This window comes from Netta rufina, assembly GCF_964035555.1.
Source record: "Netta rufina genome assembly, chromosome: 2".
NCBI lineage: Eukaryota > Metazoa > Chordata > Aves > Anseriformes > Anatidae > Netta > Netta rufina.
The window spans coordinates 139,770,054-139,784,599 of NC_140124.1; the positions used below are offsets into that span (position 1 = coordinate 139,770,054).

The following is a 14,546-nucleotide window of genomic DNA, read 5'->3' on the forward strand; positions in this document are numbered from 1 at the left end:
ATAGAGTATTCATTTGACAAGTTGAAGGCAAGATGTCATTGCCTATAAAATTGTCAACATTACAGTATGTGAAATGGCATCTATATAATGGTTTCAGGCACTATGAGATTTTTTGGGGGGGCAAGAGTCTTCTTAAGTAACCAGGTACTCACAGACTATTTGAAGTTAAACATCTTATGTGGTAGGGACTGTGCTTGAAGAAGTGGTAAGACTTACAAGTCCTTACTGTCATCATGAAAAGCAAGAAGTTTATAAGTTGATGGGAAGAATGATGTAAAGATGTAACAAACTGTCACAGCAAATAAATTGATCCAGCTACGCTATCATTTGTATGCTTGGGGAATACTTCTAAAGCTTTACATGTAACTACTTGACTCTGAGAATGCACAAAATACAATCTATTCTTTATCTTTTATAAGAGAACAATGGAAAGTAGTGGACATAAAATGAGTGCTAGTAGTTTAGTTTATTCAGTTATAAAACTGGATGTTACAAATATTCCTTTTTCCTTGCCTTGCAGTTGCATGGGTAGAGTGAACCATCACTACTCAAGAGCCAGTCATGTGTGACTGGGCTCTGTACTCAGGACAGTGGCGAGTATCTGGCCAAACTCCTTGTAGTAGGGGCAGGTAGATGGGGAGCTGCTGGACTTGTGGTTATCTTCCTTTGCATTGTGGTAGGATCTCTAGAAATTTTTAATATGCTCTTACTACATGGGACATCCATTTAATCTCTTCACCAGCTGTTTTAAGATGCTTTCATATAAATGATGATTTTGAGTCTTTCTCAAAATCACATTATCTGCTGCAGTTACATCCAAATGACTGTTGTAGTCCTTTAGCCAGCTTGTTGCACCCAGAGCAGCATGTTCTAGAGCTTTCTGACTAAAGGCTTTCTGTCTGTACACCTCCTGCAAAAATGGAGGTGGCATTTGGAGTGAATGTGTTGATGCGCAGCTGTGCGATGGACAAGCAGCTCCTGAAGCTTTGGAAGTGAATGGAAAGTACAGGATAAAGATATTGCGGGGGTTACTGGCCTGTAGTCCTGCTACCTTGTTTTTTACTATCTTTACTGACAGATAGAAGAGTCGAACCTATTAAGAAATCTGAGGTTTGCTTCTAGTTATTCTGCTTCTGAAAGCAAACCAGGTTCAAAGGATTCATTTAATCTGGATGTAAAGAAGCTTTGAGAGGACTTTGGGGGTGTAGAGTGTGGGTTAAGGCATGCAACTCAGATTGACTTATAACTTAGCATCCTGATACTGGTAACTTTGTGCTTCTTTATCAGTTCTACATTCATCCTAGAACACTAAGATGCATCAGACTGCTAGTGCCATTGGTGTTTAATGTGTAAGTTTGCTATGTCTACTCATAAGTCTAAAATCGCCTACGTGTGCATTGTCCTTGCCAAAACAAACATCTTTTAGCACTTCTTGCTTGTTATCATTGCCCGTTTTTCCTTCATTATTCTCCTCCACTTTTTTCTTTCTTACCTTTTTACTTTTCTTCAACTGTCAGTGGAATTATTGTCTTCCTGTCTCCATATTCAGGTAGTGTCAGTGGCTGAGTATCACCGCAGGATCGATGCTCTAAATAGCGAAGAACTGCGCACACTCTGCAGACGTCTCCAGGTGCACTCTTCAGTAGTTTAAAACCCATCTCCAGATACTAAAGACATCTTTCTTTGTAGTGTCTTTGATCAGGGCAAGCCCCATATTAAGTGGGTTTGTCTTGTCTACAACACTACAAGGATCCAGCAGAAAATTCCTTTGTTTTGGATGTATTTAATTGTACAATGCTATGATGGAATGCAGTAACTTTATGATGAAGTTATTACTTCCAACTCTTTCAAACAGGAATTTTCTGTCAGAATTTGAAAACTTGTTCTTAGTACTGCTTGGAGTGATGTGTTTTAACTTCCATTTTAGACTGGTGTGTTGTGTTAGATAGAAACTTTCCTAAAAAGAATGCAAAACAGGTGAAGAATCTAAAAACTGTTGCATAGTTGCATGGATGTTTAATTTTATATAGGGATTATTCATCAAGAATCTCTCAGTATTTGGCAAGTATGAAGCTTCACTTCTGTGGAATAGGTAAGTATTTATTGCATTATACAAGCAGGTAACTGAGGCAGTTCAACATGTCAAAGGTTATACAAATGGAGCTGATAACGGAACTTCCTTTATCAAAAACATTATTTTATTTTGGATTTTTGAAGGCTTACTGATGTGGACTGGAACTGATACTTGCATTCTCTTTAGGTGTTCCTTAGTTTGATAGTTGTACATCTCAATTCAAAGTTTTATATCATATCTAACTTACTGATGGAAAGCATAACACAGAACTCTTAAGAGCTCAGTTGTTTTTTCCTGTAGTAATTGGCTGCTGGAACTTTAGAAAGTTCATTTCATGTTTATTTTTTTACTTTAATCTTGGCTTTTTAAACCATTATATAATTATGCAATCTCTTCTTAGTTCTTTTATTTCAATTTATTTAATACTTAGTAATTTGTTACGTAAGCATTTTATTAATAGCAAGGTTGTGTAAATTGATAGTGAGCATAAACCCAGAAGCTGCACTTCTACAGGAAAATCAAAAATTCTGCAGAGAAGATAAATTCCCATTTGAGAACAAAACAGTTGTCTCTGACAAGTATTGGTGGGGAATCTTTGTATTAATATCCTGGAAATGCAACAGTTCTTTTCAAATAACTCTCACCTGGGATGCCCCAACTCAAGATTTAAGCTGACTTGAAAAAGCTGATGTGATGGCCACAGCCTGTAAGCTGTGCGTGCTCCAGACTCTGCTCTGAGGCTGTTTTTTTGGTTTGTGGTGTAGACAGCCTGACAGTTACTAACTGCAGTAGCCCCTGGAATGTGCACATAGGTCAGTCTGCTTAATGGAAATTGAGCAGGAAATACATGTGCTGGAGCTGCACTTGGTTCTGTCAGATAGATAGCCTTCTACGTCTGCTTCTACAAAGCAGTATTTTTCCTAGAAAGTTGCTCTACTGTGTTCATACAAAACAAGTCTTTAATACAAATTATTCATGTTTGCGTGGTGTGCTTTAATCAATATTGAAGAATAACAGGGAATAAACTTTCTGCTGTACTCTTGAACATTGCTGAGGCTTTTACAGAGGTGAAGCAGTATAAGATGTATGAGAGGTATGTAAGGTAGAAAAGATTGGGCTACTAAATAACATCTTCTATAGATAGCACAAATGCAATATGTGTGTCATCTTTGTATGTGAGAAGTGCAGATACTTTTTTTCCTCAGGACACAGAAATTAGTGCATAGTTGACACTAGAAACAGTTGTCACCCTCCACTGAAAAATGGAAGGCCTGAGTTTTTTGCTTACTTGATTGTTGCTTTTTAAGTGTACCTTTCCTGGAGCTTAGAATTAATGTTGCAATTAAGTTATTGCACGCATATACTTAGAGTGTGTATATATACAACTATTTTTAAGTAACAGGAGTTTATGATAGGAACTTTTTTCATAGCTCTTAAGGGAAAGAAAGGTGATAACATGGGGTTGGATTCTTGCTGTGGTTTTCTTGCCTTCCTCCCAGGTGGTATATTTGTTTAAATACTCCTATGTGTATTTCAGTGTTTTCTTTTATCTAGCTTTTCTTTAGTTAACTAAGAAAGTTCTTTCTGAAAGGCTTGGCAAAGTTTATCACAGTGGTACATGAAATACTGTAGTTTTCATGTATGCTTTTAATATGAGCTATATGGCAAACACAGGTGTTTTTTTTTTTTGCTTGCTTGCTTTTTTTTTTTTTTTTTCTGGAAATGGCAGGTATTTCCTTAAAATTTGCAGGATTCAGGCTTTGAATATTTCAGTCTGACCTTTACTGAAACTTAATTGAGGCTGCTAAATTTTTCAGGTGTACTCGTTCTTGTTAAGGCTTCTTTATTTATTAAATCTCTGTTATAATAAGTCTTGCTGCAGTGGTTTATGTTGCTAACTTCCTTAACTTTCAGTCCTGCACTTTTGTCAGATTAAGCTATTCCCACAATAAGCTTTAACTATTTCTGTAGCAAGATTTATAAAAGGAAAACTGGTTCTTAGTTGGTCTAGTTTTTGTTGCATGGCATTTTAGCTTGAAAGTGCTAATGAATGCAGACTAAGCTAAACAACTGCTGTGATCTATGAAATCTGATGCATTTTGTGGCCTTCTGCCATCTCCAGCAAATGGTGGTCATCAACTGATTAGGGTAGGTGTATGGGCAGGGGACTTTAAACTACTGCAGGAGAATTGAATAATGCATCTCTGCCAGATCTCCCAAGATCAATATGCAGCATTAAGTGTTACTGCTTTCTTCTCCCCACCCCTCTCAGCTGTCAAATCTTTCTTCTTTTTCCCATAAGTACTCTAGCAGATCAGCTCATAAAGTAGCAATGTTCCTAGAGCTCAATTCAGATGCTTTACTCAAGGTGTTTGACAGCAGTCTTTTCAGATACATAGTAGAGATGTGGAAACTTTCACAGGTACTCTTAAAAAAAAAATTGATACAGAAACTGCTGAGATTTTTTTTATTAATATTTTGAAGTTTAAATTCCTTTTCTGAGCTCTTTAAATTATATTTAATGTGAATGATACAATGGAATTAAAATGCAAGCATGTGTCTTGACCTCAGAAAAGCATTTGACTCCTTCACCTGTCTGAAGGATTTATTTTAGCATAAAACCGTGGCTTCTTTCTGAGTAGGTAACCGTGTAATTTAATATTAATATATTGTTGAATATTGGCTTGCTATTGGAAACAGTGACAATCTTGCTTAGATCAAATTAATGGATTTTTTTAACTTTCAAAGGAGCTGCATAACTGTAAATTGGTAACTGCATGGTTTTAAACCTGCAAATTGTATCTTCCCTGCTGATGGTATTGCAAATACTTATTTTTCTGTGATTCTTTTTGTAGATAACAACAAGAGAAGATACAAATTCAAAACAGGCAACAAACATAAAAACAGACCTGGAGCCTGAAGCATTCCGGCCAAATCTTAGTGATCCCAGTGAATTACTCCAGCCAGAACAAATAGAAAAGGTATTTACTTACAGGATTTTTTTAGTGTTGTATGTTGATGCTTCACAAATGATATGGCATAGTGTAAAACACACCAAATAATTTAAGGCCTTGTGTGGTACAAATGCATAAGTCAACACTTTCGTAGCAAAAACTTTAGTTTTCTCCTATCACACTTTTAATATGTCTTGCTAACATTAGTCTCTTTGCCTCTGTTTCATTCTTTTTGACAACAGTGTGGTGATCACTGCAGTTCTCACTGTCCAGTCCAAACTCATCACACTATATATGGTTATTGAAGGTTTGCATCAAGGGTTATGTTCAAAGGCATGGGAACAGGAGAGCAAGCATCTTTTATTCTTCAGTTTGTTACCTGTTGACTTGAGTAATATACATGTAGTATACCAGTACTGAGATGTAGTATTGCTATGCAAGAATAACTACATGCCTTTACTGTCTTTAGATAACTTCGAGACTTTACCAAACATGTACTCATTTGGTGAAACCATTCTTCTCCTGTAGATCACTGGTAGAGCTGGGAGAATAAACTTCCTTGAGAGACCAAGGATAGAAAATGTGGGTGAAACTTGTAGGCTGACTGGAGTTTCTTAAACTAGCTGTTAAGATTGCTTGTAGTAGCTCAGAAGAATATTATCAGCCTTTACTGGTATGCAGTATGTTTTTACAAATAGTAAAAATAAATAAGTAAAAGGATTGTCATTATCCTCTTAACAGCTTACAAAGTCTCTTCCACCGCGGACTATTGGATATCCATGGACTCTTGCCTACAGTACTGCCAAGCATGGCATGAGTTTGAAGACTCTGTATCGAACTATGCTGGGATTAGATACACCTGTGTTGTTGGTTATCAAGGACAGTGATGGACAGGTAGGAAACTGTGTGAAAGTTGGAACCTGCAAAATTGATTCCCAATTTTGGGAATTATAAAGGAAAGGAGGAAAACTTACGTGTATCAAAATGGTTTCCTTCTTAGTAGTTACAATAGAGGCTTTTTAAAAAAAAATGTGATTCACCATCAAGGAGTACTCTGACATACTGTAGTTCTGGGAAATACTATAACGATACTAGTTCACTGTCAAACTGTGACTCTTATAATATTATTGAATTTACTCTTACTATTCTTTTTGTAACATACTTATAACACTAGAAATGATCTCTAAACTTCTGATGCCAGAAGGTCACGTTGAGTTGGAATGTCTTTGCCAGCTACTGCTAGTACATTCTGTGTCTGCAGCCAACATCTCTCTCCCATTCAAGAGCTATGGGATCTTTACTGCATGACGTTATATTCCTTGATTCTCTCTCTGTGGTGTAAATTTGAGAAACTGGATCACATCTTGCCATTTGAGTAGCAAGCATGCTCTCTTGAGGATTCTAATAAAAGATAAACATTACAGGCAGCATGAGACTTTGATTCTTTCTTACTGAATGTCCTGTGCTCTCTCATGCAAGTGACACAGCCACTGCAAAAGCTAACATTTACTTTACTTACCTGTCCCACTTTGGTAACCACTGTTTTTATTTTCAGGAAGCATGGGCTCATATCACCTCATATCATTCAGGGGGGCTGAAAACTGTAAATAAAGGGTATGTTTTCTAATTCGAGTCCCAACTCATTTTTTTTTTTATTTTTTTTTCCCATTCTGTTTCCTGCCTCATGGATTCCCTTATTTAAAAAAGAAAAATTTCTTCTAAACCTCTGTGCTAATACAACATTTTTTTTCAACATAAATTCTTTAAAAGAGAACTTTTCATTACTTCTTAATCTTGAAGATAAAAACTATTCAGTAGACTTGATGTCTCAAGAGACCCGTCAGCCTCTTCAAATGTACTTTGGTAACTTTTCTTCTCTAATTCTGTTATTAGCTTCTCAAGATTAATTTCTGCATCCTACAAGTTACCTGCTTCCTGGTACCAGATTATCTGGCCCAGAGCCAAAATGTTCTGTTTCAGAACATTCAGACTGTCCTACCACCACCATGTAGTATTGCAATGCTGTTGAAACTATTCAGATAACTTTTCATAAGTATCTCAACTTGCATGTTGAAAAAGCACCCTGTTTGCCCAACTGAAACAGGGAATTCATAACTATGACAATTTTTTTTATTTTTTTTTTTCTTGTTGTTGAAGCAAGCCATGACTAGTGTTCTCAATTTACAGGCTCTAGTCTGGGAAAATTGATGAAAGTGTTTGGACTTTTGAGTCAAGTAGGCACCAGAACTTAACACTTTTCATAGTACTCAAAGCTTGACTGGATGAGACCCTGATCCAAGCCAATATAGCTTCAGAATTAGTCTTCCTTTGAGCAGAAAACTGTACAAGATAACTATCTGATGTCCATTACAATTTAGGTTATTCTAATCCTATATAAATTATTCTTGTATTTATAATGAAGCAAGCTTTAAAGTATCTCAGTCAAAAATCTGTAAAGTTCTCCATTTGGTTTGGAGGTGTGCTAGTTTTGTATTTTACACGTATACAAATAACAGCACTGAGATGATCTGATACGGACACAAATAAATGCTTTGTGAAAAGTTCATATCTGTGTAGAGTCTGAACTAAGATGTTTTAAGATTGGCCAAACTCTTTACATTATTTTAACTGTTAATTCCTGAGAAGGAGCATCAGTTTTTAATTAAATCTCATATTTACTTCAGAGCAGGATGTAAAGTTAGTCCTGAATGGACTAACTTGATGTGAACTAAATTGACTAAATTGATGTGAACTAAGTCATGCACTAGCTTACTTGTTTCTTGTGACACTGAGGTAACAAATGAAACCCTAGAAGAAGGTTATGTTACTAAAGAAACGTATTGCTGGAAACTAGGTATTTGGTTACTCTAATCTTCTAGTATTTAAAGATTATCTCTGATATTTGGCCAGTAGTCTCTGAAGGACAATGAACCAATACTTCTTAAAGTTCTGATGGAAGACCTGATTTTTATAAAGAATTAAGCCAGTAAACGCCTTTAGCCAAAACTAAATAAAGCATGTAGAAAAGAATCCTTTTTCCAGCCTTTACTCAGAGTTTTCAGTAATACCCAAAGTACCAATTTAGAATGATTGACTACTGTAAATTTAAAATATCATTATCTAATCTGAATCGTGTGTTAGGTGAGGAGATATCATAGACTCAAACTAAGCTGACTATTTTTAGAAAAAGGATTTTAGAGTTTGTGGTCTTTATAGTAAGATATCACTTAATTCTGAAATCAAACAGCAATTTTAACTACTTTTTCTGTAACTTAATTTTAGCATTCTTCACAAAATTGCAGAGGGAAAGTTTTGCATGTCTTTGTAGCAGTCGACTGAGTGACTCTAATTGATTAAGCCAGCTGATTTTCCACTAATATGAAACAACAATTTCATTTTTATCTATTTAATTTTTATTTCTTTCTGTATTGACGATGATCACTTCCTCAGCCATCATGCCATAATTGAGAGATGCACTTCTCCGATCTCCTTCTGTTTTTAATCTTGTTGCTGCTGCTTGAGCATATGATCACTTAATATTCTGCCCACAACTTACTGTATGTAACACCTGCATCGGATGTTATACTTGGACAGTTCTCATATGAACTTTCTCTGACCTAGGAGGCTATCAAGCCAGTAATGGGCTAACAACAACAAAAAGCTGTAGGTTGTAAAAATATTGGGAATATATAATTTCAAGTATAATTTTAATAATTTCAAATTAAAAATAACCAACCAAACAATATTTTCTGGAAAGTAACAGGAAACTTTTTTTTTTCTTTAGTGTTCCTTCATTTTGGTCTAATTTGGTTGATTTCCCCAGAAAGTAAAATGTATATATCCATTTCTTTATCTCATATAGCTGTTTTGTTCATGCTTAAACTGTGGGATAACAAAGAAAAATGTCTTTACATTATTTGTTCCTGTATGTTCAATGAAATAACTATCTATGCAAAAGAAGTATTGACATAGTTCTTCTGTGATCTTGGATTAAAACTTCCTTCCACATTCTTGAACAGCAAAAAATCCAACTCAGTTATAGAAAATCGTACTTCAGTGATTGAAACTTGACGTTTTTAGACTGAATTTGCTGTTTAACAATGCATTTGAAACGTGAAAAGTGAACACCTTTAGCTGACTATAATATTTTGTTTCATCTGCTTGTTCAGTAAGCTTAAAAAGAAACAAACAAAAAAAAACACTACAAAGAATCTGATTTTAGTGTAAATATTTGTCAAAAGTATGATCCAAGGTAAAGTATCTTGTCAATGTAGTGATGTTCTTAATAAATTAAAAATAAAGTAGTAAGGAAACCTCTTCAGGTATTATGGTTTAGAGGAAATTCAGTGTGTAAATCCTCTCTTCTGCTCCATAATAATAAGTTGAGGGTCTCAAAATTGACTTTTAAAAGTGTGTAGTACTACCTGCACCAAAGTAATTTTGTTTGCTGTTTTGCATAATTCCTTGAAAATTATTAAAAGTTTATTGTAGGAAATTAGTATTTGAATTCAATAAAAATGTTTCAGAAAGTGTGCTATTGACATGATTGTTCTCAGTTACACTTTTAAGACATAATCTTATGTGTGTTATCAGGCCCTTTGAAAATTATCCCTAATAATCTCCTGAAGAACAGTAAATGATGTCTTGGGTGTCTCATAACCAGTCGAAGATTATGTATCAAGGGGAGGAAGATGCTTTATTTTATAATAAGCACATCATTCCCTTACATTATTCTCCTTTAAAGCTTGCTGCCTTTTATTTCAACTAGAAGTTTGAAGTTTCTGAACAAGAAACTTTCCAGACCACAAAAAATTCCTGAGAAGTACAGAATTCTATAACAGCAGTTGTTCTGAACTGGTATAAAAACCAAGCCAACTTTAAAACAGTCTTTGCACAGAGCTATCAAATATATAATCTTTGAGTTCCTGGTCTGAAAGTTGTGACTTGAAGGAGCTTGAACTAGTTTCGTATATATTAATGGCTACTACAGACCTCAACATGGAATGTAATGGTTGGAAAACCTACCTATGGCTATGGAGCTTCTTAGGATGGGCAGAAGAAAATACCTTGATTTATATCCCAAACACTGGATGTCAGGACATGAGCTTTAGTGCCTCACTCTCATGTGTCATGAGTTTAACTGTTTAACGTGAATAAAAAAAAAAAAATCTTTTTTTTTTTTTTTTTCTTATACAGGCAAATAAGAAAGTGCTAGTGGACTGCTTTGATATTTGCATCTAACTCTGCTTTTGCAGATGCCGAAACAAGTTTTCTACTAGCAACAGAAACACTAATTTTGTGCTCCATGTTGTGCACTTGATTTTGCATAATTATGTAGGGTGTTTTTCTAATTCTAGTTCCTGAGAAATTGATACTATTTAAGTCCAATTTTAAAATTTGGTAATGAGTCCTCCGACATTTAACTACTGCTGAAATGTTCTTATTACTGAATATATATTCAGAAATATACATACTGAATATACATACTGAAAATACTCTTACTACACAAAAAAAGGTTTAGATTAAGTCTGTCTCTACTGTAAGACAGGGTAACTGGTGCTTACCTGCTGGAAAGAATAAATCCTATGGAAAAAAAAAAGGTACAGCTAGGAACTTGCTGATAATAGTGTAGTTGAAGAACAAGAAATGCATATATAGAACCTTATGATTTGAAAATATGTAAATCATTTCTGAGAATTTCCTAAGTTTAGTTTCTATCCTTTGATTTAAAAAAAAAGTGTTTTTTATTTTTATTATTTTTTTTTGGTATTGACTTAATGAGGGAGAGTCCTCTTACGTTCTTTTGTTTATTGTATCACAAAGCACCACAACATAAATCAGTGCGCTCAGGACCATGATAATGTTTAAAGTTTATAATCCTGTAATGAATTCAAAATCTGGCAATGTTTACAACATGACTGATATGCTTATTAGTTAATACCAATCATCATTGACTCTCAGATGCTGTGCAGTTTTTCCTCAAGTATTTTCTTTTGTGTTTTTGTTACAGATTTTTGGTGCACTAGCATCTGAACCATTTAAAGTGAGCGATGGATTTTATGGCACTGGGGAGACCTTTTTGTTCACTTTTTCTCCAGATTTTGAGGTAAGAAGATATACCTTGGTATGGCTTAACTTTCCCCCTTCCCCCATGTGCATTATCTCCTAAGATACTGAATAAGTGTAACAGTAAATAATAATAAAAAAAAAAAAAATATCTAGGATTTGGCACAAAAAAACAGCATACTAGCTTTTCCACAGAATCAGTAGGTGCTCAGTAAAATGGTAGTGTTTGCATAGTGAAAAGCTTCCTTAAGCTGACTCATTATCAGCAAGATTTTTCTGCTATTTAAAATTCTGCTACATTTATCTAAAAAATTCAGAAATGATGACATCATTTTAAAGGCTGTATCATCTAACCTCTGTGTGATTTCTTGGCATTTTTCATTGTGTAGAAGCCTTATTGCTCAAGGAAGAGATAGTCTAGTGTAGTGTTGTTTTAAAGTAGTATAAAAAATAGACTTTGTTCTGCTTCTGTGTCTGCATTTATCTGTTCCCAGAGTTTTTGTGTGAATTTGGTAACCTTATTAAATTAGCATATACCATGTTTATTATTGTTTGATTTTCCTCAACCCAAACAATGTTGACATATTCTAATTTGCTAGTCTGTTTTTTTTCATTAGGTTTTCAAATGGACAGGAGACAACATGTTCTTCATTAAAGGTGACATGGACTCCCTTGCTTTTGGTGGAGGAGGGTAAGTTAAAACTCATTTATCATTAGGAGGAATATTAACTGTCTATGTGTATCTTCATACTTTTGAAAAGCAAGCTTAGAATTTGACATACGAGCTTTCAATAGTTATCAAATGTGAATGATTGGTAAACTTAGAAGGTTTGTCTTCAGTGTAGTGTGACATCAAGTTACTTGCATGAGTCTTGATATATTCCAAATGGACACAAGATAGTTGCTTCTTAAGGCATGTAAATATGAAAAATAACCACAACTACAAAAGCCCTGCATTTAAATGGTACCATTCCAAGATATGCTAGTGTCTTTAGAAACTGTTCTATTCCTTTTTTTACCCCATGGAAGTACATAAGCTTATAGGATATTTCCTATATTCATTATCCGTATTCTTCTCACATATAAAAGTAGTGGTATACCTTTTTCTTAATGCAAATGGAAGGGGTTGATTACTGTGGAAATCTGGTTAGTTTTTTTATTGCTATTTCAGAATACTAAAAATTAATGAGGAAAATCCTTTGCAGCTTTAAATTTATCAACAGAAGTACTTGTGTTGAAAAAGAGTTCTATAGTTCTTGTTCCCAAATTTTGAATTAAAAGTAAAATCAAACATTTCATATTAACCTCCTCAATCTTTCATATTAATACATTGTCTGTCTTGCAGTGGGGAGTTTGCTCTTTGGCTCGATGGTGATCTCTACCATGGAAGAAGTCATTCGTGTAAAACATTTGGGAATCATACACTTTCTAAGAGAGAAGACTTCATTATTCAAGACATAGAAATTTGGGCTTTTGAATGAGTATATAACTATTTCTACAGGGTATTGTCCCAAACCTGAAATTAATCAGTGCAGCTCAAAGTCCTTATGAGCAATATAATGAACCTGTTTACCTTTTTTTTTTGTAAGTTTTCAGCATGACCATCAAGTTGTTATTTTGCAGTAGCAGACTTTTTTTATGCTTTCATGTGTGTAATATACTGTCCTACTTTTTCTAAGCTGTAGACACTTTTACAAAACACTGACTGTAGACTAAAAAAAGAAATCAGTTACTTCGAACCTTGCAGCCTACAAACTTTATCATCCTTTTTACAGTTGCCTCCCATGTTTCCCACACACATCTTTCTGTAATCCTGCTAGGGGGCTGCTTCATTGAGTATAGTTTATTATTTTTGTATTCAAATTATATCTGTGAATGAAGTTGCCCTCTGTGAACCTACATAAGAAGAAAGCTGTGTGTGGGTATTTGGCAGTTGTATTACAGTGATTGGTCTGGACCAATGATGGGTAAATTTGTATGGTGCCACAAACAGACAAGATGCCTAGCATTCCTTCTTAACACATACCAGGACGCATATGATCGAGTTAAGATATTCAAAGTCAACAGTGCCACTTTGTCTTGTTTTTTTTTGTTCATGTTTAGAAAAAAGTCAGTTAAACAATGTGTTCTAGCTGCATGCTGATTGTATTAAAGAGTGATTTGCACATGCTGTTAATGATCTGCAGGTTTGGGACAATTACTGACAATATTGAGCTACATGGCAAAGATCTTTAAAATAGCAGGGTAACATAAGAATGTGATAGTTCCACAAAATTAAAAGGCTAAAGCAAGTAAAACTCAGACAACTTGTAGCTATAGTAGGGCATTAAAAGTACAAAGATTATGAAACAGATGCATCTTTCTTCAACGTAGTCAGATATATACTGTTATACTGTTGTAGCCGTGTAGCACATCAACTCCAAGAATATAGCTTATTCCTGTCCAAAGAAAAAATAGTTGTGATGTTTTTTTGAGTGGGTCTATGTTGTAAATTTACAGTTAGCACCAGCTCTGATTAAGATGAGACAATGTACTATAGGTAGACAATATCGTAATTCAGTAGACTTGTGGAATATGCAAACTTACTGTCATGTGACCTCAAAAAAATGACAGGCTAGTATACAGTTCCAGTAGCTCTTGTCCACTTTTGTAGGAAAATTGATAAGCCATTGTGGCAATAACAGCTCAACAAAACTGTTTGTTTCAAAGCTTTTATTCTATGTTCTGCAAAAAAAAAAAAAAAAAAAAAAAAAAACACAAAACAAAAAAATTGCTGTTATTGCTGTTAAGTGTGACAGTGACTGACTTTGTGCTGAAATTTCAGCTATTTCAGATAAACATTGTATATTATCTTGTAAATTAATGTTTAAAGTAGTTTTGTTATAGAAAAGTGTTGATTGACGGGTTGCTTATAGCACTTTAAATTATTCTAGAAATGGAATAAAAGCCAAGTGGGTTGGCTTAAGTATATGTAGTTGTATAATTCAAAATAATTAGATCTTTGGGAAGTTTTAAAAACTTATTTGAAGACAGCTTACTGCTATGGTAATGAGAAAGGGCAGATGGTTCATCTTATAATATGCTAATGCTCAATATGAATAGAAATACAGGGCTTTGTTTCCTGTGTCTATGTATAGCTCTCTATCCTTATTAGAACTTAGTACAATGTGTAGACTAAATGTTTACAAAATAAGGAACTGTAAATAAATTAAAATGGCTTTTCTTCCCTTTGGTCTTCCACAGCAGTATTATTGTCTTTGTGGAGTTAAGACTAATTATTGCAAAAAAAATAAATCCTGTAATGGATTTTAAGTACTCTAAGGTCACAGTGATGTATAGCAAATAAATCTAAATATATGTAAAAAATAAACTTGAGTTGGAGTTTATTTAGAAGTTGGAGTTTACTTAGAAGCACAAATGTAGGTTATTGCTGTTAGTTCAAAAACTTCACT

The 14,546-nt window shown here is 34.4% G+C and overlaps 1 protein-coding gene across 3 annotated transcripts in view; it reads left to right on the forward strand.

Moving 5' to 3' along the window:
- Positions 1-14,546, forward strand: part of OXR1 (oxidation resistance 1) — a 78,257-nt gene extending 63,711 nt beyond the window's left edge. For 2 of the 3 annotated variants that reach the window (XM_084307008.1, XM_084307010.1), the window contains 6 exons: positions 1,550-1,630; positions 4,930-5,055; positions 5,770-5,922; positions 11,039-11,134; positions 11,712-11,785; positions 12,440-14,546. In XM_084307008.1, the coding sequence (XP_084163134.1) occupies positions 1,550-1,630; positions 4,930-5,055; positions 5,770-5,922; positions 11,039-11,134; positions 11,712-11,785; positions 12,440-12,575 (666 nt within the window). In that variant the 3' untranslated portion in view covers positions 12,576-14,546. The remainder of the gene's footprint in view (positions 1-1,549; positions 1,631-4,929; positions 5,056-5,769; positions 5,923-11,038; positions 11,135-11,711; positions 11,786-12,439) is intronic. The other variant, XM_084307009.1, reaches the window with a different exon arrangement.